The 22,956-nt window shown below is 39.9% G+C and overlaps 1 protein-coding gene across 9 annotated transcripts in view; it reads left to right on the top strand.

The window, feature by feature from the left end:
• Rabgap1l (RAB GTPase activating protein 1 like) overlaps positions 1-20,146 on the top strand; it is a 460,833-nt gene extending 440,687 nt beyond the window's left edge. For all 9 annotated transcript variants that reach the window (XM_070034430.1, XM_070034428.1, XM_070034429.1 and 6 more), the window contains 6 exons: positions 1,791-1,901; positions 3,516-3,620; positions 7,629-7,712; positions 10,374-10,445; positions 13,433-13,630; positions 14,990-20,146. In XM_070034430.1, coding sequence (XP_069890531.1) covers positions 1,791-1,901; positions 3,516-3,620; positions 7,629-7,712; positions 10,374-10,445; positions 13,433-13,630; positions 14,990-15,148 — 729 coding nt within the window. In that variant the 3' untranslated portion in view covers positions 15,149-20,146. The remainder of the gene's footprint in view (positions 1-1,790; positions 1,902-3,515; positions 3,621-7,628; positions 7,713-10,373; positions 10,446-13,432; positions 13,631-14,989) is intronic.
• The last annotated feature ends 2,810 nt before the right edge of the window (positions 20,147-22,956 follow it).

Raw genomic sequence — 22,956 nt, 5'->3', positions numbered from 1 at the left:
AGTATCTGTTTATATGTTATAAAAGGACTTACCAGTTTTTTTTCCTAGAAGATGTCATATTCCCTCTTATTTATTTTCTGTGATATTGTAGCAGTGTATTGGATTTTACTGCATATATATATATATATATTTAATACTGAAATGATTTGGAGTGTGTGTGTGTGTGTGTGTGTGTGTGTGTGTGTGTGTGTGTGTGTGTGTGTGTGTGTGTGTGTGTGTGTGTGTGTGTGTGTGTGTGTGTGTGTGTGTGTGTGTGTGTGTGTGTGTGTGTGTGAGAAACCAGGGTTTGAACTCAGGAATTCCCACTTGCTGAGTAGGCCACACCCCAGTGTTTCTACCATTTTTTTAGTAGAGATCTTTCATTTACATTCCTATACTTTTCTGAACTATTTTTTTCCAAAAGAAAAGGCAGAGTCAAAATATAAGTTCATCCTTGAAGTTCTATGTTGGCCTTTCCTGGTTGTGGATCCTTGGCCTCTAAGAAGGTCTCAGGCTTTGCCCTTCCCATCTGTTTTCTGAACCTTTTTTTAAAAAGCAAAGGCAAAAAGAGGTATTTGATTCTCCTTTCTTGGTAGTTCTATAGAAGATAAAATTAACTTTGCCCCACCTAGTAGGTGTGAAACATGTATTTGTCTTGTCTTTTATCGGCTCTGTCTGGTTTTGCCACCCTTGCCGAGTGTAGAAGTAGGAGTGTAAATCTAAAAGCTGGAAGGCCTTCTCATTGAAGTTTTTCCTTGTCAGCTCTTTTCAATCCTAGTAACTACTGGTAGTAGCAAAGAAAGCACTTTTGATACTTTCGTAGAGAAGATACTAAATTACTATTCTGAAAGTAGATATAAACATACTAATTTCATCATGTCTAAAGAATATACCTTGCTCCATGTATTAATCACTTGGTTCTTTTTTTTTTTTTTTTTTGCCAGTACTGTTTGAATTCTGGACCTTGCTCTCTCCCTTAGCTTTTTTTCTCAAGGCCAGTACACTACAATTTAAGCCACTCCTCCATTTCTGGCTTCTTGCTGGTTAATTGGAGATAAGCATCTCTTGAGTAGCTAGGTTTGCAAGTCTAGCTACTGGTACTGGGCTCATCTAATAGCTTTGTTTCATATTGTTCCTGGGAGTTTCCTGGAGGGAGGGTGTAGTTTGGTAATTTATTTTCCCAGATTCTTTTAATCTGACACTTGAACAAAATGAAACAAATGTTTAGAAATTTATTATAGGAACTATTGTTTTAACCAACACAAAAATAGGTGTTCAGAAAAGTAAATATATTCTTATTCAAGGACTAAAATTTTACCAGCTAATAGCAGAGTGGTAAACCCATGTATTTTGATTCTGGATTTAACGTTCTTCAATATTCTTTATAATTTTGAATCCTGATATTGGCAAAACAGTCTGAAGAAATGTCTGCTGTCATCCCTGCTGTGTCTTAAGGTTTCTCTTGAAGTCAGAGGTGGAGCCACAAGGATTGAGAGTACATTTGGAAATTTGCTGTCTGTGGTACATTTTTTCCTAATGAAGTTCTGGGGGGGGGGGGGGGTCCTAGGCGTCAACTGTTAGCTTCACTGGATAGAGTGCCGCAATTGTCCTGCATCTGCACTGCTAGCCAAACTCACTGTTGTTTCCCAGACAGCAGCAACCTGCCTTCCTGTGCCACTCGCCTTCGCCTTGTTACACTTTGAAAGTTCACCTTGTTGTTGCTGCTTGATTTTCCTCACCAGTACTTTGTTCATTTCTGCTTCTGTATGCTGACACTAATGCCGCCCTCTGGCTGTTGCTTTATTCTGCAGAAGGAGAATCGAAGATTACAGGAGGCCAGCATGAGGCTGGAACAAGAGAATGATGACCTCGCTCACGAGCTGGTAACCAGCAAAATTGCTCTGCGGAATGACTTAGATCAGGTAAATTTGTCATCCTCCACACAGAAATGAGACTATGACAACTTCCTCAAGGGCAAGGACTGTGTTGTTCCCTGCATTCCCCACAGGCGCTGCCTGTTAGATAAATGGGTTGCAAGAGGATGGCTTGTGCCATTTGAAGAGGGTGGAAAATGCACCTGTGACATGCTTGGATCATTTACAAGCAGCATTTGTGACTTACATTTTTCATATCTCTGAACTTCTCTGGTCCCCTTCTTTTTATCAGTACTTTTCTAGACCAAGAGCTACCAGCATGCTTACCTAAGAATATTAGTCACCACAAATAGCCACTCTGACATTTATAGAAACCTACTTTTTCATTCCAGTAAGGATTCTCATCTAAGCCAAGTGTGGTGGTCCAGGCTTACAATCCTAATTCTTTGGTAGCTGGAGACAGGCCATTGCTGGCAATTAGCAGAGACCCTATGTGAAAAACAAGCTAAAAGCAAAATGGCTGATGGTGTAGCTCAAGTGGTGCTAAGTACAATCCCTTGTGCCACAAAAATAAATTAATAATCATTGTCATGTATAATAAATGTGGAACCCTATGTGAGACATGTTAAGAATTGAATTGTTGGATTGACAGGCACATTAGGGACTAAGAAGCAGTCCTATTTGGTATATTGGCATAAAAAGTATCTATTGGTATAAAGTGTCTATCTCATAGGGATTAAGTACGACTCATGGTAACTTCTCATTACAGTGCTATCTAGAGAAATAGGAGACACTGGACAGCAGAGCTGGTTTAGATACTTTTTGCAGGGTGTTAAAAAAGAGGCAGTGATTTGGTTCTTAAGCAGCTGCTAGGTGGGACTCAGAGCCTGTATTCTGCCATATAAGTGTGAGTCTGGAACCCAAAAGATGAACCGAGCCTGGGAGTGTAAAGTAGGCTGTGTTAACTACATTAAATATGCACAAGTGCTTTTTCAGTTAATTCTGGTTGTATGTTCAAGTTAAAACCAGAAGATTTTCTCTTGCGTTCTTCCTGGCCATTCTCAAAGCAGTCTTTTCTGCTTGGATTTTTGGTCCAAATTTTAGTTTCCCACCTGCATCTTTATGTCATAGGTTCCTAGTCTTCATTTCTGCTTATTCTACTCACTGACCTGTGTGATCAGCCTTGTGGACCATCTAGTCTTTGATTTTTCCCATCTGTTACCTAGATCAGCTTGTCCACTTGTACTCTTCAAATCCTCCCAGTTACTACCAGTTAGAAGCGTCTGTGAGGCTCTAGCTCTCACCAGATCCACCAACACAGATTAAGTGCAGTTCTGAGAAGTATTAAGAGAATATGGATTTAGATGTCATTCACATCTAAATTCAGATCATGTTTGTGATATTAAATGTGTCAAATAAGACAGCGTATTATCTCTCTAAATGTAGAATTCTTATTGTTGTCATCAAGATTAGGAATAATATATACCAAGTACCTAGAACATAGCTGGACAGAAGAAACAACCTCCTCCCCTCCCCACCCCCACTGCTCCCAGTGATCTAGAAGGGAACAGAACTTGCGGTAATTGCAGAGATTCAGTTTGGAGAAAGCATACTCACATTTTCATCATCTTCTTTATGGCTATGTTATGTCTTGGCTTTCAGGCAGAAGACAAGGCAGATGTGCTGAATAAAGAGCTCCTCCTGACCAAGCAGAGACTGGTGGAGACTGAGGAGGAGAAGAGAAAGCAAGAGGAAGAGACTGCCCAGGTAGAAGGCACATGTGGGCTTTTCTGTTCACTTATATGTAGATCAGGAGTTGATTAATGCCATAAAACAGGTAACATCAATTAATTTTAAAGGCAGAGACATGCAAAAGCAGTAAATGTTATGTCTTGCCATTACCTTTGCAAGGTGTTAGAAGAGGAAGCAGTGATTGTGCCTGGAAAACTTCTTAGGGATTCACCTTTACTGAGATATCTAGCAAAAGTGATGAGTTTGCACTAAGTGTAGTAACTTGAAATTATAATCTAAGAGTTTTGACAAATCTTAAAATTTCCTCTAAGATAACTGACTTTTCTGAAGTAGTTTATGAGCCTTGCTAAACTAAAAACCTACATACAGTAAGCAGTCTCTGCCTGTGGGGGTTTACCACATAGCCCCTGCCTCAGGTAGTTAGGCTTAGGTTTCCTGACTCATGCATAGAAGAAGGGGAGGCAGCCTTCTTCTCAGAGTTTACAGACCTGCACCCAGGGGGCACACAAAGAAATTCTTTGGGGACCCATGATGCCTTGTACTTTGGTGTGAATTGTGTAGCTAATCAGACTAAACAGACCGTGGCAAAGGAGCAGCCCAGGGAACTTCCTGCCTCAGGAGGTGGGGCTTGTAGCTTCTGTGAGGAAAACCAGGCTGCTTCCCCACTGTTCTTCACGGGGCATCCCACCAGGGTGCTGAGGATTAGACTGTGGCTCAGACAACTGCTTACAGTCTACTGTCAGGAACTTGTTTGAATTTTACTTATAAAATGAGGGGTCGGTAATACTACGTGTAAAATGGAATATTAGGCCATTTAAAGACCTTCATCCTAGCAACCAGAAAAAAGTTCCAGTGAAGTTACACAAAGAGAGATGTGTCATTTAGCATTTGCCAGGATTCGTAAAAGATGTTCTGTGAGGGGCTGGGAAGATGGCTCAGTGGTAGAGCGCTTGCCTTGCATGCCTGAGGCCCTGGGTTCAATTCCTCAGCACCACATAAGCAAAAAGAAAAAAGCTGGAAGTGGCGCTGTGGCTCAAGTGGTAGAGCGCTAGCCTTGAGCTGAAGAGCTGAGGGACAGCGCCCAGGCCCAGAGTTCAGGCCCCACGACCGGACCCCCCCCCCCAAAAAAAAAAAGATGTTCTGTGATATTCCCCCCTATTAGGGTGTTAAAAATTTAAGTCTCTGGGCTGGATGCTGATGGCTCATGACTGTAATCCTAGCCACTCAGGAGGCTGAGGTCTGAGGATTATGGTTTGAAGCCAACTCAGGCAAAAAAACAAAAAAAAAAAAGAAGAAGAAGAAAAAGTCCATGAGATTCTTATCTTCAATTAACCAGCAAAAAGTTGAAAGTGAAGCTGTGGCTCAAATGGTAGAGTGCTAGCCTCTCAGGGACAGAACCAAGGTCCTAAGTTCAACCCCCAAGACTGGTACAACAACAAAAAAAGTCTTTGATACTTAGTGTGGCTCAAGGCTTTGTTTTTTGTTTTATTTGACTTAACTGTGGAGGGAGTAATTATTCAATTTGTAAATTCCCTGTGTCTCCTGTTGTTATGTCTTTACCTGTGGTTTCTTTTGAGGGGACACATTAGAATTCCAGATGAAGAACCAGCTATTGCCAAATAGATACCTGCCCTGTGGTTCTAGAGATAACTATGAGCTCTTGAGTGACTGATAGCCAATTTAGGAAGGGATATAGGGAAGGGTAGGAAGTCTGTCCAGAAATCAGTACGGAGTAGACATTGTTTATATCTTAAATTGAAGAATGCAAAGCACAGATGAATCAGTGGCCTTAAGTTGCTTTAAAAATTTTAAATGTAGCAGATGTTAAAAAATGTCAAAAATGTGATAGATTCCAATGATAAATGGCAATATATAAATTAGCAATTATATAATAACAGTCATTTGGAATGTTGCCATGCTGAATGTAGCTCTTTGTTGTTGTTGTATTTTTAATGTCCTTAAAATTTTACCAGTTTTTTGTTTGTTTGTTTTTGTTGGTCATGGGACTTGAACTCTGGGCCTGGGCGTTGTCCCTTAGCTCTTCCGCTCAAGATGAGAACTCTATCACTTGAGCCACAGCCACTTCTGGTTTTCTGGTGGTTAATTGGAGATGAGAGTCTCATGGACTTTCCTGCTGGGGCTGGCTTTGAACCGTGATTCTCAGATCTCAGCCTCCTTAGTTGCTAAGATTATAGGCGTGAGCCACTAACACTCAGCTCCTGTTTTTTCTTTTCTTTTCTTTTCTTAAACTTTATGGACATTTACTGGCATGGAAAAGATACAGTGTTCTTCCTCAACACTTGTTTCTGCCCTCAGTATACTTTACTATATTTTCCATATTCTGAAGATCACTTGTATTCTGTTTCCCCTAGCCCCTTTTTCTACCCGTAAAGCCAGCTCCTCATAGCTTCTTTCTGATCAAGCTGCAGTAGGCATGTCTTCCATATCTGCCTCTGATGGTTGTTCTGCTTTCCTCCAGCTTTTTAAAAATATATAAATTAATTGTACAATAAAGTTTAATTGTGAAATAAATATGAAGTACTTTTTATCAAATTTGCCCTATCTTTACTCTTTCTTAATACTTTTCCCCTTTATTCCCTCCTTTTGTTTAAAAACAATTTTTGGTGGGTTTTATTATGCTATTTTTATATAAGTAAAGTAATTCTACAATTATCACTCTCTTGTCACACTTTTATTGTCCCTCTCTCCCCACCCACTTGGTCCTTATGCCCAAATAATCCTTTTTATACAATCATGTCAGTTTTTTGTGTTTTTCTTTTTTTTTTCCAGTCATGGGGCTTGAACTCTATGCGGGGGCGCTGTCCCTCAGCTCTTCAGGTCAAGGCTAGTGCTCTACCACCACTTGAGCCACAGTGCCACTTCTGGTTTTCTGGTGGTTTTTTGGAGATAAGAGTCTCATGGCCTTTCATGCCCAGGCTAGCTTTGAACCGTGATCCTCAGATCTCAGCCTCCTGAGTAACTAGGATTACAGGCGTGAGCCACAGGTCCTGGGGGCCCCCCCTACCCCCCTGCCTTTTTTTAGATCTAGATTCTACATATGAATAAAACCATATCAGTTTATCTTATTACATTTGTCCTACCAAGTGAGTTTGGTTTATCTCACTTAACACAATAATCTCTAGTTTTTATCCATTTTCTAAAGAATGAAGTACCAGTTGGTTTTTGCTTGTTTGATTATTTGCTTGGTCAGCAACCTAGAAGAATAAAATTCCTTACTTTATATCTCTTCATCTTTTTTGTACCTAGAATTCTACTGTAGTGGGGTTACAAAAATAGCTGACTTTAAGAATACACTCATGACTTCACATCTCACTGACTGTAACAAGTTCCTGTATGATGTGTCACTTCAGCTCCTTCTAAACTCGCTTCCTGAATCTTCTGTTCTCAAGAGCTCTAAGCTTCTCCCATCTTCTCCTGATTCCAAAGCCTCTTGTCCCTCCCTTCAGAGAGGTAACAGCCCTGGCAGTATAGAGAAGGCCTAAAATGGTTTTTTAATCACATCAAGAGAAAAAGTCCAGCATTCAGTATTGTTTTGCAATTTTTTGGGGGGGTTCCGGTCATGGGGCCTGAACTCTGGGCCTGGGCGCTGTCCCTCAGCTCTTCAGCTCAAGGCTAGCTCTCTACCACTTGAGCCACAGCGCCACTTTCGGCTTTTTTCTTTTTTTGCTTATGTGGTGCTGAGGAATTGAACCCAGGGCCTTATGCATACAAAGCGCTCTACCACTGAGCCACCTTCCCAGCCCTGTTTTGCAATTTTGTAGACTCATAATAATGCTGGCTTATGAATGGACTAATGGAGCACTGTTTATCAACTAGATAGTAAGCACAATAGTTTTATAATAGGCTGCTTGTATTCCTTCTACTGTACAGAAAAGACTTACACATACATTATTGGCTTTTCAAATTATACTTATCGTAGATGGAAACTGAGTGAGACTTTTGTATATAGATGTTTGTGTAAATTTATGAAGATTTTTGCCTGAATCCTGTTTCTTTTTCTAGCTAAAAGAAGTCTTCAGGAAGCAGCTAGAGAAGGCAGAGTATGAAATAAAGAAGACAACAGCTATTATTGCTGAGTATAAACAGGTAATGTGCTGTTGTGCATTTTGTTGCTATAAAAATTACTTTTTAGGGCTGGGAAGGTGGCTCAGTGGTAGAGAGCTTGCCTCGCATGCATGAGGTCCTGGGTTCGATTCCTTAGCACTACATAATCAGAAAAAGCTGAAAGTGGTGCTGTGGCTGTAGTGGTAGGGCACTAGCCTTGAACTGAAGAGCTGCGGGACAGTACCCAGAGACCCAGAGGCCCCAGGCTGACAAAAATAAAAATAACAAAAAAAAAATTACTTTTTACTTCTTTTTTTTCTTTGTTTTTAAATTTTTAAGAGCAGTTTTTTAGAGATACTAAATATAGTATGTCATTCTCTTCCTTTGAAATAAACAGTGGTTGGACTTGAAAGGTCAAATTTATCAAAATAATTTGTTGGTTATTTACAATGTTTGGTCGATTTCTAAAGTGGGAAACATTATTACCATTGACATCCTTTTCCTAGTGGCAGTATTTGCCTCTCCGAGAAATTGGCATGAACTGGCAGTAGCCAGTGGATCAGGTTCCCCTTGGCTCTCACAGTACCGAATGCAGATACTTTTTCCTATGCAGGCCAGTGCTAGCTAGAAGCTTTCTACTATGAACTTTAAAATGCACTTTTGACAGAGGGCTTTCTCTCCTTAAAGATGTTTCTAGCTCTGTCAGCAGGGTGGTCCTAAAAAACACATGTTCCAGCTCCAGTTGTATCTTTCTGTCCCTCCTATTGGCTAGACATGGCCATGACCCTTCCTTGCTAAGAGATCCAGAGTAGGTTATTCATATTCCAGGCTTCCTGAATTGAAGTGTCTTATGACATGTTATCTAAGTGAGGATTTCCCTGAGATCACCAGCTGCACAAAGGACATCGAAATCTGATGTGTAACTTTTTAAGTGTTTTTTTCCTGCTTAGAAGTGGTATTTTTTTTTTTTGCAGAAAATTAGAAAAAAAATTGTACAAGGAAAATAAGCCTTTTTTAATCTCACTAATTAGAAACACCCCTTAGAATGTTGGATATGCATTGTTCTAATATAAATAAATGTTACATGAATATATTTGTAATGCATATAAGCAGGATGAACTACATTATTCATACTATTTTTGGAAGTATATTTAGTTAACATAATATGCATATATTTTATGTATTTTGTATAATATATTTTATAAGGATTTATATAAGGATTTTGTAAGGATCAGTAGTAAAGTACTTACTAATATGTACAAAGCCTGGGTTTGGTCCTCACAAATAACAAATAAAAGGATTTCTTGTACTCATGGAAGATATTTTTTTTTAGAAACATAAGGTTTTAGAACCATCTTACTGTCTTTTATGGTAGTAGCATGTTTACTTAATTCTTTTTGTTTGTGAGGCTTGATTCTTCAGGGGACTGAAAGATGAGTTGATCTCATCTCTCTTCTCTAGAAGCTTATCTTGTAATGCAGAGGGTAATACCTGTGCAACTGTAAGTGGAAATGGAACTTACTATGTATGAGAAATTGGAGCTGTGCCTCAGAGGCTAGGTGAGACCGGGTATATGGAGATGGATAGAAAAGAGGGAATTGCCACAATGAGCAAAAAATGTTTTTGTTTGACTAAAGATTCAAACACAGAGAGAAGCATAGGTACACTGGGGCCTGGAAATGTCAGGGCTGGGCTGAAGAGTTTGGATTTGTTTGCAATATGACGGTTTTTGTGTACATGTGCCTGTCCAGTGGCTTGACCGTAGGGCTGTGGCACTGTCCTTTTCCTTCAAGATTAGTGCTGTACACTTGAGTGAGCAACAGCTTCACTTTCAGCTTTTTGATGATTAATTGGAAATAAGAGTCTCACCCATCTTGCTCCTAGGCTAGCTTTAAATTGCAGCCCTCAGATCTCAGCCATTTGAGTAGCTAGGATTATCGAAGTAAACCATAGATACCAGGCCTGAAATAGGATTTTTTAATTCATTTTGTAGTACTGGGTTTTGAACACCATGGCTTTATGGCATGCTAGAACATTGTTGTCCATTTAAGCCAAACCTCCAGGCCTTCTGTTTTTATTTTGTTTTTGAGCTGGGGTCTCACTAACTTTGCCCAAGTTAGCCTTGAACTTATGATCCTTCCATTTGTATCTTCTAAGCAGCTGGGATTACGGATTATGCATTACACACCTGGCTCTAGATAGCATTTTGAGCAGGAAAGTGGCTGCCTAGGAAAATGATGTTGGCACTACTCATACCATGAGGAATGCAGAACCAAGGGGAAAGATCTACAGACAAGTAAGAGGTTCATAGTAGAGTCAGTGTGCAATGAAACAGGGCCCAAACCAAAATAGCTAGCAGTGAAAACAGAAGAGGAAAACAAGATTGTAAATTTTTTTCCAGACAAGATATGACATGGAAAGTGATTGCTGACATTTTGAATTTGAGTAACCAGGAAAAGAGGTGTTTAGACATTAATGGGCACTAGGAGCCTGCCACCTGCAGATAAACTTCTTTGTCACACAGGCTTTCTGCTGCTTGTTGCAGAAATGACCAGTATTTGTAGTGCTATTTGTTTACAAAATGTCTTCTAGGATCAGATGTGCTAGAGAGCTTCATGATATATGAACAGTTATGTATACGTGCATACTCCAAGAATCATTCCATTTTCTAGTAAAGAAACTTTTTTTTTTTTTTTGCCTTAGATCTGTTCCCAGCTAAGTACTAGGCTAGAGAAACAGCAAGCCGCCAGCAAAGAGGAGCTGGAGGTTGTAAAGGTAAGGTGTGAACTTCTGTGAACTAATTTCTCCCAGATGTGGTCTCCTGAGTATTTTAAAAGGATTTCCTTGCTCCTTTTGTTTTAAAGAAAAAATTATGGAGCATAATATATTTCTCTTGTGCCTGGGTTGTGACCATCTTTCTGATGGGCACAGATAGGTGCACGTCAGTGGTGTGGGCTGTCAAAATCAAGTGCTGGGAAAGTAGGTTAGGAGTTAAACAGCATTGTCCGTGAGGCCTCTAGCCTGATGGCATTTGGATGGGAATCTGACAGCTCACATCTCACGGTGTCTGAATTTATGTGGCTTCAGTGTGGGGCTCAGGAAGGTCATCCCATTACTTTCTTGAACAGTGAGCACCACAGGCAATACAGAACTTGGCTGGAAGCCAAGTCTTTAGTGGTTTGTTTTCAAAGAAAACCTGTAGCACTCATTATATGCTGCCCCCTGGTGGTAAAACTTATTCTGTTGCTCTTATTTGAAAAAAGTGATTGCTTTTTCTTCAGAAGTGAAAGTAACCCACAAGGACTGGTATTCTTAAGAAGCCAGATCCAAAGAAACATAGGTTGCATGGTTTCCCTCATTTGTAGAAACTAGAATGTGCCTTTAAATTTACAAGTAAACACAATGGGTAGTAAAAGACAAAATATACACTTGGACAGCATAAATTATACAAGTCTGAAGACATTCACACAGTGAAACCAAAGGAGGATATTCTTAGGAGAGGATCACAAAGTCTCAATAGCTATGTGCATATGATCATATAAAATGATATTTATCAAAATGAACTCTAAGAAATGGGAACAAGAGGGGGTCCCCCCCCCCACTTGCTGTTTTGATTTCTTTACCTTTTTGTATTTGGGAGGATAAGAAGGGGTATAGATAGGGTGGGTCAAAAGATAAACAAATGCAGCAGTGATATGCTCTAGATACTAGGCTGAAAATGAACGATCTAACTTGTGGGTGGGGACAGGAGAGAAAAACTAGGAGAAAGGGAGGGAAAGGGTAACACTGTTCAATAAGAAAGGTACTCAATACCTGACTTATGTAACTGTTACCCCTCTGTACATCACCTTTACAATAACAATAAAAAAGAAAAAAATTTCAAAAAAGAAACACTGTTGGTTCAGTCAATTCTTGAGACCTGACCCCCTTCCTCCGACCACACACAGGTTTGATACCATATGTCTGGGCAATTTTGCATATAATTTAATAACATTGAAAAGTTATTTAAACTTTGGACTCCAGTTAAATAGAGGTAACATTACGTGCTTCATAAGATAATTTTGAAAGTGAAAATAAGACTATGAATGTAAAATGCTTAGTTTTGGACTTAGCATCCAGTAAGTACTTTTATTTAAAACCTGAAATTATGAACATCTTTCTGACACTAGAAAAAGTATTTTTTTCATTTCTTGTTAGAACATATCAATTTCACAAGGGAGAACTCAAATAGGATGGTTTCTTAGAAAAGTAAAGTCAAAGTTCAGCAAAATAAAACACCAGGAAGTGAGTACTTGCAAGGGGTAGGATGGGGTCAAGGGGTGGGTGAATGAAGACAGAAGACTGGGAAGTGGGAAAACGCAGTCAGGAATCCATCCAGGCGCCAGTGGTAATTCTAGCTACTCAGGAGGCAGAGATCTGAGGATCGCTGTTCAAAGCCAGCTCTGGAAGAAAAGTCTGTGAAACTCTTTCTTTTTTTGGGGGGGGGGTCTGGTAGTGGGGCCTGAACTCTGGGCCTGGGCACTGTCCCTCAGCTCTTCAGCTCAAGGCTAGTAGCGCTCTACCACTTGATCCACAGCGCCACTTCTGGCTTTTTTCTTTTTGCTTATGTGGTGCTGAGGAATCGAACCCAGGGCCTCAGGCATGCAAGGCAAGCGCTCTACCACTGAGCCACCTTCCCAGCCCTGTGAAACTCTTATCTCCAATAAACCACTCAGAAACTGGAAGTGGTGCTATAGCTCAGATGATAGAGCATTAGCCTTGAGCTGAAGAGCTGAGGGACAGCGCCCAGGCCAAGAGTTCAAGCCCCATGACCAAAAAAAAAAAACAAAAGAATCCAATGTATATCCTATAAAATTAAGAAGAGCAAGGAGAGAGTCAAATAGAAGGATGGGGAAGAATGTTAAAGGGGTGACATTGATCAAGATGTATTTATATACATAAACTGCTTTGTTAAAGGGCAACTAACTCCTTTGTACAACTAGTTAAAGATTATAAAAATACTTAATAAAATAAGACAAAGGGGCTGGGAAGGTGGCTCAGTGGTAGAGCGCTTGCCTTGCATGCATGAGGCCCTGGGTTTGATTCCTCAGCACCACATAAGCAGGAAAAAAAAGCCAGAAGTGGCACTATGGCTCAAGTGGTATAGCGCTAGCCTTGAGCTGAAGAGCTGAGGGACAGTGCTCAGGCCCAGAGTTCAGGCCCCACGACTGGACCCAAAAAAAAATAACAAAAAACAAAATTTCTAAAACAGATTTCAAAGACAGGCTATAATGCTTTCCCCTCTCCTCCCCCACCCCTCCACCTCAATCCTGGGACTTGAACGGAGAGCCTGGGCTCTATCTCTGAGCCTCTTTGTGCTCAAGGTTAACACTCCAGCACTTGAACTACAGCTCCATTTCTGGTTTTTTCTGAGTAGTTTATTGGAGATAAGAGTCTCACACGGACTTTTCTGCCCTGGCTGCCTTTGAACCACGATCCTCAGATCTCAACCTCCTGAATAGCTAGGATTACAGGCCTGAGACACTGGCGCTCAGCTTCTAATACTCTTAAGACCTTTCTAGAAATTCTTAATGAAAAATGAATCCTTGTTTTGGATAATTGGAATATCTGTAAACTGTAACCAGTTTTGTCACAGCACCGGAAAACACCTTCAGAAATGAGACATTGTATGGCAGTAATCAGAGTTTTAAAACCCATGGTATCTGAAAGTGATTTCAACTATGAAACAGTTGGGTGTTGGTTATCTCTTTTGTCTATTTTAGGGTAAAATGATGGCATGCAAACACTGCAGTGACATCTTCAGCAAGGAGGGGGCTTTGAAGCCAGCAGCTGTAAGTGGAGAGGAGCAGGGGATGGAAGCAGATGATGAAAAGGACTCGCTCAAGAAGCAGCTGAGGGAGATGGAGCTGGAACTGGCACAAACCAAACTGCAGTTGGTGGAAGCCAAGTGCAAGATCCAGGTTGGTGACTTGGTAAAATTCTAAGAAGGAAAAATCAACAGCTAGTGGTCCAGCATGGCCTGGTACTTTTGAATTCCCTGACCTGGGTGTGCATCGTGCGACGTTGCTGTGTGTGCTGGGTGCATGTGCTGTCCACTGCTGTGCCCTGCAGAGCCACACTTCCATCATGTCTTTGTAAACATTGACAGAAACACATGATTTTACTTATTTTCTTTTCATGTTTTTCCTTAATTTTTTAAAAATTATCTCTAGTTATCTTATGAGAACTTAAGAATATGCTTTTTAGTTTACCCTGAGATTTTTGTTGTTGTTGTTGCTCAAGTCCTTTCCTGTGGAATTGGTCCCTTTGGTGGCTGATCCTGGAAATAAGATGAAGATTTTCCCTGCTGCTCATCTCTTAGGGCTGTTCTTCCTCACTCTCCCTTCCTCCTTCCCCCGCTTCTCCCTACCCTCCCTCCCTCCCTCCCTCCCTCCTCCTCCTCCTCTTTTTCCTTCCTTCCTTTCTTCCTTCCCTCCTCCCTCCTTCCCTCCCTTCTTTCCTTCATTCCTCCCTCCCTTCCCTGCTCTTCCTCCTCCTTTTCTCTTCCTCCCTCCTCCTTCCTCCCTCCTTCCCTTCATCCCTCCCTCTCTCCCTCCCTCCTTCCCTCCCTCCCTACCTTCCCTGCTCTTCCTCCTCTTCTCCTTCTCCTCCTCCTCCTTCTCTCCTCCCCCCTCCTCCTTCCCTTCCTCCTTTCTTCTTTCCGTCCTTCCCTCCTCCCTTCCTTCCTTCCTCCCTCCCTCCTCCCTCCCTTCCCTCCTGTTCCTTCTCTTCCTCCTCCTCCTCCTCTTCTCCTCTCCATATTACAGAACAATCCAATGAGAAAAATAATCCTTGCTCCTGATGGACCATTATTCTCCATTTTCTTTTACCTGAGCTCCTGCTGTGTTCTGTCCTGACATCCACCTGACTGCAGTGGGAACACCAGCTATCTGCCGGCACTGGGCCTGAACATTCTTGGGGACAAAGCCCATGCCTTTGGGACTGAAGCTCATTCATGCTTATACTAACAGTGAAAATTTATCTTACCCATAGGCCTATAGTTATTGATGTTTTTAAACATAAACCTAAACTGTTTGGGACCTCAGTGACAGGGAACAGAGAAAGAGTAAAATGAGATTTCATTTCAATACTTAGAGAAAGCACAGGTTCTAATCTCATCTCTTTCAATTCTAAACTTTTTTCTTCTATTAAGAAGCCAATTCAGCCTCTCCTGGGTTTGGAGGAAGGAAAACCTACTTCATGGATTGAAGGATTCCAGAGGCTGAGCGCTTTATTTCTATTGGCATTTATATAACAAATTATTTTCTTTCTTTAATTAGGAACTTGAACATCAGAGAGGAGCCCTTATGAATGAAATTCAAGCTGCAAAAAACTCTTGGTTTAGCAAAACCCTGAACTCTATCAAAACAGCCACAGGCACCCAGCCCCTGCAGCCAGCGCCACAGGCTGCCACCCCGCCACCCAAGGAGAGCTCATAGCTCCAGCCCCAGCCAGCACAGAGCACAGCCATCACACAGCGGAAACCCAGGGAAATCCTTCCTGGTGTCCTTTTGAAGGAACGTAAAGAAGGCCAGAAAGCAAGCCAGAATCTTTCAATAGCTCTCTTTCATATATGACTCTTTTCAAAGGGGTTATTTAAGTTGATCTGATTTATGTTGGATACTTACTTTACAGCTTCTTTGTGGAAGGTCCATGTTCAGATTCATCATAGTATTACACATTATTTTATATGCCTGATGTTCAGTCAGAAATAAGTAATTCTGCGCTAAATACTTTCTATTTGGACATCATTACTAATAACAAGTTTATCTTACATAAAAACGGAGGCATCTATTAATAATTCCAAAGTTGAAGTGACAGGAAGACCTCTGTCACAGAAAAAAGAAAAAGAAAGGCAAGCCTGAGCCTGTACTGTTTCAGGATGTATCTATTCTTATAAAGCACATTATGGAGCTGGCCATGATCACTGTCAAGATTCATCTTGAAGATGGTCCCCCGGATAGTGATTCTCCTGTCCCAAGGAAAAGTCAGACCAGGCACTGGAAAGTTCCCAAAGATAATTGGTTCATTTTAATTTTATGTTGAGTTCATCTGGAAATGAAGTGCCAAGAACTGTGAATAGCGGGGCTGGTGAGGGTCTGGAAGCAAGATTTTGATGAACATAAGACAAAACCGTTTTGGCTCTGGTGTTGTAGTTCCATTCAGAAACCTTACATGGGACTTCTAAACTCCTAGTAGGCCTAGATGAGAACACAGATGTGACTTCTGGCAAATATAAAGGCTATGGGGGATGTTGTGAGTTACATACTTAGGGAACCTTGCCCAGAAATGTCTAGAATGGTTCAGATTCAGTTGTTATGCTCAGGCTGGAAGACAGAAACAGTGACAAATTATTGGATGTGGACAGACTTGCTAAGAAGACATGAATGCTCTGTAACTTCATTTAAGAACATAGTATGGGAATGGAAACTGAGGTCAGTTTTATATCATCATAGCCAACATTAGAAAACATTTCCTGATTTCTGTACCTCCCTAAAAAAATGTACCCTGGGTACCTATAGAAGATACAGAAAATAGATTTGTAACATTTTTGACTAAATGTAGAACCTTTATAGAAATACTTATGAAAAAGTAAGGCTGCTGTTCAAAATTTGTTGGAAATATTTTTAAATTATATTTGACATGTCTATATAATAATTTCTCCATTTTCTAAGCTGTTTTGGAGAGCTCTATTCCATTCACACCAACCGAATTGTGTACAGTAACACTTATGGATATTCATTCTTAGCTTCATTGTTTGCAAAACCATATTGTTTGCAAAGGATCTGAAACTGAGTGCTAGAGAGCTTCTCCTTTGTGCCATAAGTCACATGATATGTAACCTTCTTAGACAGAGTCAAGTAAGAGTTTTCTCCGATCCAGGAGTATGTACTACAAGTTGCTTATGATAGATCCTACAATGATCTTTTTGTTCTCAGAGTGAAATCCTGTTCATCTGTGTTTATTTCATCTCCAGTCCATAAGACTGATAAAGTTATTTGATCTATGTTATTTGTCCAATAATACTTTCCCTGTAGATTTTGTTGTTCAGATACCTCTCATCATGAGATTCATTTCCTTTTACTGAAAGGGGAAATAACCCAGCATTCCAAGTGTCGTTGTTGACTTTAACATTCCCTACATAGTGGTTTAGATAAGCTAATATTTTTTGTAAAATATTATAGCTAGAAAATTACACCTTGTTTCTGTAAGTTGTATAGTATAGTCTGTTAGCTTTCCTAGTTCTTTATGCTTTGATTCCAAGAAGCCCTGTGCAAGTTACCTTTTCAGATGGCAAGCTAAATTAAAGATGCACTCCTGTGTTATGAACTTTAGAGAATCATACAGAGATCTTTTTAACTTCTGAAAATAAATGTATTCCACACAATGCCTAAGTAGCTTGTTTTCCCTAAATGGCAAGTGAGATCAGTAGAATGGCTATAGGCTGAGTCCTTGTCTGTGGACAGTGTCATACCCTACCCCTTCCCCTTTATATAAAATCACCAGGTGCATACATTCCACAAGTTTGAAAAACCTATGTTCTTCAGTTTAAACTCTTAAAAAGATAAAAGGGGTATATACCGGTCCTGTGTCTAAACTGCCCATTACTGCATTGCCTTGGGTTGACAGCAGTAATGAAGACTGAAGAAAAATTTTAATTTGGTTTATGACATATAATAGGCTTCTTTATATAATACATTATACTAGCAGTTTTCCAAACCACATGTCCTTCATTGTCTAGTGTCTGAAAATTCCAGCTTATACTTATTTTAATTTCACACACACACACACACACACACACACACACACACACACACACACACACACATATGTATATATATATATTTCCCCCTCCCTTGAGAACAGGATTTCACTAGGTAGAGCCCAGGCTGGCCTCAAACTAATAGTCCTCCCACCTCAGCTTCTCAAATACTAAAACTACAGGTATGCATCACCACAGCCGGCTGAAAAACTCTTCTCTTGAAAACCTGTCAGATATCAACCAGCCAAATATCTAGGAAATTTTTGAACATGCTAATATTTTTTTATCATTTCTTCAGATGTACACTGTATAAAACATTCCTCTAAAACTCTAGTATTTACAATATCTGAAAAGTGATCATTTCTGCTTTCATAAATTCTGTAGAATTAAGTGAATAAAACTCAGCCTAGTAGTTCAGTTCATTAGCTTTTACTTATTGAAAAGCTTACTTAACACATTCTTTAAAGCTGACAGGAACTAAGCTGATTTCACAGTGCGTATGTTTGCTGGTGGCCTCATCCCCGGGGGATATCACAATTTGTATATAATTTAATGCAAAGATATTCCCAGTTACCTAATGTTCTGTATGACATTCCTAGGAATGTCAGAGGCCTGTATCCTTTCTTTTCATACAAAAAAAAATCTCCCTCTCTCTCAGCTATTAAATTAGTACTTTTTTTCCTCACTCTTTTTTTTTAATTTACCTGACAAAGTAGAAAAGAAACCGTTATACTGATTTTGGGATATTTAATATTTATTATATTTCAATTTCTAAAACTGTCCATTCTTTCCTACTATGTATTAATATTTATTTATTTTTAACTCCTACCCCCACTTTCTCCAAATATTTTTTCAGTTATTAACCAGTTGGCTTCATTTCCTATCTGAAGAAAATGAGGACAATATAGAAGAGAAGGCACAGAAGATAAAGTTAGACCCTTAAAGGTATCTATCAGTCACCTAGGAAAGAACCACATGGTCAGCTGATTTAAGGCATTGAGCTTTCCTTTCCTTTAGCTGAAATCAAGCCTGCTAACTATCTTACCAACCTTGTGCATCAACACACTAATATGGTTGTCTGATTTTTAGGAGTTGAGAAGACATTTAAAATATGTTTTTTTAGCATTTGGGAAAGAACACTTTTAATTACATGGAAAGATGGTTTTATTTATAGACATTACCCTTAAACACTCTAATCCTGTTGTTCAACTACAAATAAATGAGAGAACAAATGAATTCCATTGTATGATTTAAAATTGTATGTGAGTGTGTGTGTGTGTGTGTGTGTGTGTGTGTGTGTGTGTGTGAGAGAGAGAGAGAGAGAGAGAGAGAGAGAGAGAGAGGTGGAATTTTATATAGAGGATAAAGAGTCTTTTGTATACATAGATACCATGCACTGAAATTTCAAAACGTGATAAAAACTAGAAGGCCAGACCAACACCTCTGTGGCCTTGTTTCCCACTACTTGATAGAAAACTCTAGTCATTGTGCTGATGGTCAGCTAGAACAGTTTGAAAGCATTGTTCTTTGTTCAGTGGCATTTCTAGGACATAGTCAAGGCCCTTTACCTTAACAACTTCCTTACGTTTTAAAATCTACAAAAATGAGGACTCCAGTGAGGGCTGTATCTCAACAGGCAATGCTGATTTAATGTGTAAGGAGAAAAGTAGGTGTTTATGGGATTTTAATGACTACAGTCTGCTCTCTTGTATGTCTTTCTCGATTTCCATCTTAAAAACTACATGTCAAGCTTACCTCCAAATGAGTTTTTTACTTGATAATAAAAACATCTTCAATATATCCCTTTTACATGCCCCATCCTTGGTTTATCTTTAGTTGTATTCTACAAAGTTTAAGAAAAATGCATTATTGAGGAGAAACTATTTTGATATTTTCCTTTTCCACTGACAATTGACTAACATGTAAAATATTTATCTTCCAATTGTTACTTTTAATAACTATATGCTATATGGAATAAAATAGGGAAACCTGATGTGTGAGAATACAACTGCATCAAAAGATACTTGTGTTGAAAGCACAAGAATAAAGCTGGAAATGGTCCCAGAATCCAACATGTTCCCAATAGCCTTTTGCATCAGTTTCTCTATTTTTGGTATTTTACATAATATATGAATTCTTAGTTCACATAAGGAGAGATTTCTCAGTTGTTCTCACTTTATTCCAGCTCCTACCTTTCCCTTGCTGAAGAGGTAGTAGAAATTCTGTACTATTATGAAACTTATGATTTTTCCCACACCATCTGTAATGAAAACAGGTAATGTAATAAAGGAGTTGATTAGTCTTGCCAGTGCTAATTGACTACAAAAGAAACATTGGTCATCAGCTTCTTCCTCTATAAACAATGACCAGTTAGATGTTACCATAATTCCATGTATTATGCATAGTACACTCACTCTATAAATGTAAATGTAATGCTTGTGAAGAAATGTGCAATTTATTGTACATTGTCCCAACAAATGTTTACTTTTATAATCATTATGAACTTGAATTACTATCTTGTTTTCATGTGTGAATGAAACATTGTAAAATAAATAAATGCAACCAAGAAGGTGACAAGGTGACTGTTTTTGTGAGCCAGTGGTATTTTCAATGCTTTGTGTTGCCCCTTTGTTCCCATTAAGTAGTAATAAATATTTGTTCTGAAGTTCAAAAATGTCTCCAGTTTTCTTCAGATTGACTTTTGTTGCCATGTTTGTTTGGAGACAGTCTTGTTTAGCCCTGAATTGTATCTCAGCCTCCCCAGTACTGGGATTATAGGCATGTACCACCATGTCCAGCCTCAAGTCAATTTAGAAAACACAAAGCATTTGCTCTAGGATGTATTCCACAAAATGATATCCTGTGTAGCACCACCCCATTGCCCTCATGACTCAGTGGCAAAGCACCTACCTCCAAGTGTGAGGCCCTGAGTTCAAACCTTGTACCATCAAAAAAGTAATTAGCCTTCTCAAGCTAGTTTCTTAAGTTTCAGCCAGTGTCAGTGGCTCACTGGCCCCCGTAGTCCTAGTTTATTAAGGAGGCTAAGATCCAGAAGATTGTGGTTCAAAGGTGGCCCAGGCGGAAGACTCCACTAGACTTCCAACTTTAACCAGCAAAAAGAAAGAGTGGAGACATGACTCAGGTGGTAGTGCATCAGCTGAGTAACTATGAGAACCTGAATTCAAACCTCAGTACTGCCAAAAAATTAAAAATTAACATGAAGCAGGGCACAGCCAAATAGTTGGGCCTGAAGAGGTACTGGCTCAAGAGACTGGAGTGCTAGGGACCTGAGCAACTCTTCCCATAATCATTTCTGTTCTGCTTTCCAGATAGTGTTCATCTGCATTTTTGCTCTGAAAACAAGCTTTGTCTGTTGCTGAGTACACAACTACCAAATTTGTCTGTCTTCTCTTCAAATGACTAATACGTAGACTAGCCCGAACAGAATCTAGGGGCTCTAGAGATTGGAGGCAGTGTGCAGAGTCCTATTCTGCCCACTTTCTTTCGTGCCTGTATCAGCACTTGAACTCAGGGCCTTGTGCTTTTCCTCTGCTCTTTTGCTCATGGCTGGCATTTTACCATCTAAACCATACCTTCAGTCTAGCTTTTTTGCTGTTCAGTTGGAAAGAACAGTCTCGACTTTTCTACTGCAAGTGGCTTTGAACTATGGTCCTCAGATCTGTCTCTTGATTAGCTAGGAGGCATGAGCCACCATCATCTGGCCTGTCTTTGATGGTACTTGCCTGTAATTGCAGCATTTGGGAGGCAAATTCAAGAGGATGAGCTCAAGGCCAGCCTGGGTTGCAGAGTTCCAGGGGAGACTGGGCTACCATAGGAAGATACTGTCTCAAACAAAACATAAACTAGGAACAAAATTAGGACCTGTTTAAAAAACAACATAGCTTATAGCTCAAACCCAGACCACAGATACCTTTGGCCCATGTGGTATATTTTAAGTAATGAGAAATTCATGGAGAACACTTGGGTTGAAGGTAGCTCTGTGGCAAATCACCTGCCTAGTAATGTGTAAGGTCCTGAATCTCATTCCCAGGACAACTACCAAAATATGGGTTTAAATTACGTGGAAAATATCTATTGAGTTCAGGTCACAAGTGGGCTTGATAGGAGTAACGAGGAGGTAGGATGCCCAGCATGGTAGAGTCAAGTACAAAAGACCATTCCATTTCCAGAGGAAAATTGAAAACTTGGAAACAAGGCAAAAAGGTGAGTAGCATGACCTTCAAACATCCTCCCAAGGACCGGGGGAATTAGACCTTGTTCATCTCAAACTCTAACTTGTGTTTTTCTAAAGTGGAAATGTAAACCTACTTTCTTTTTGGTTCAACTATTATCCTAAAGGTCAGTTTACTGCCCTATAGGACACTAGCCAATCTCTAACCTTGTGTGATCTTCTAATATTCCATCCCCAAGTTGGATAAAATTACCCAGCTGCTCAAATACTCAGGAAGTTTTAACATCACCAGTTTTCTCAACTAATGAGGTAAGATATTTGCCATGTTTATGTATCTAGATTACCTTTATGAAATGAAATTTTTACTACCAAAGGAAGACTCGAAGCATATCTTTTAATGTTTATTTGCAAGGAAATCCAGACGTTAGACAGGGTCACAAAGTAGAAATTACAAGTATTTAAATGGAAAAAAACTACATAATCCCAAGCTTATAGAATCTAGTTTGTTCGCTGTGGGAAAACAGCAATTCTCACACCTTTAAAACTTTCCAAACACATTCATTGCAAAGTTGTGTTTGTTTCATTGTTTGAAAGTATAATTTTACAGAAAAGGCTCAAACTCAGATTTATTTGGGGTACTAGAACTACATACAATAACCCTGGTATGAGTTATTTACGGTGATGCTCCTTTTCTTGTGGTGGTGCTAGATTGAACCCCCAGACCCTTATGCATTTCTAGGAAAGCACTCTACCATGAGCTACATCCCCCCAGCCCTCTATCAAATACCTCAAGGGTGCAAGGTTGGCTTTTTTCCGACTTCCACATCCATTCAATCCCATTACTCAGAACTGCCGCAGGGTATCGTAGGGGATGCTACAGATAAGAGCTAGAAACAAGCCACACGAGTGTTTTGTTGCTCAATTGGATGGGAGATTTGAGTGTTTTAAATGCTGCCAACAAGAAAAATGATATGGGAATGGCCAGTCACCAACCATGTCTAGGAAAATTTAAGCAGGACTGGCCTTGCTGGGAAAGTGTAATAAAATGGCCAAGGGCCCAGGGAACGGCCCCAAGTTCAAGAGAATAACATTGATGATCATAAACCAGCTGTACAGGCCAATAAAAAGGGGAAACTGGGAGATGCCAAAGGACTACGGTGTTGATGTAGTGATTAGGTAGGCGTGCTGGAAAAACAGAACTGACTTCAGAACACTTTTCGATTTTAAAAATGGGCAGCTCTGACATGATTAGGTCTAAGGCCTAGCTGTGGATGAGGATATATGAGTAACAA

This window comes from Dipodomys merriami, unplaced genomic scaffold (assembly GCF_024711535.1).
Source record: "Dipodomys merriami isolate MVZ:Mamm:240054 unplaced genomic scaffold, mDipMer1.0.p SCAF_24, whole genome shotgun sequence".
NCBI classification, from domain to species: Eukaryota; Metazoa; Chordata; class Mammalia; order Rodentia; family Heteromyidae; genus Dipodomys; species Dipodomys merriami.
Note: the sequence above shows the minus strand (reverse complement) of the source record. Positions and strands in the feature narration are given on the sequence as shown.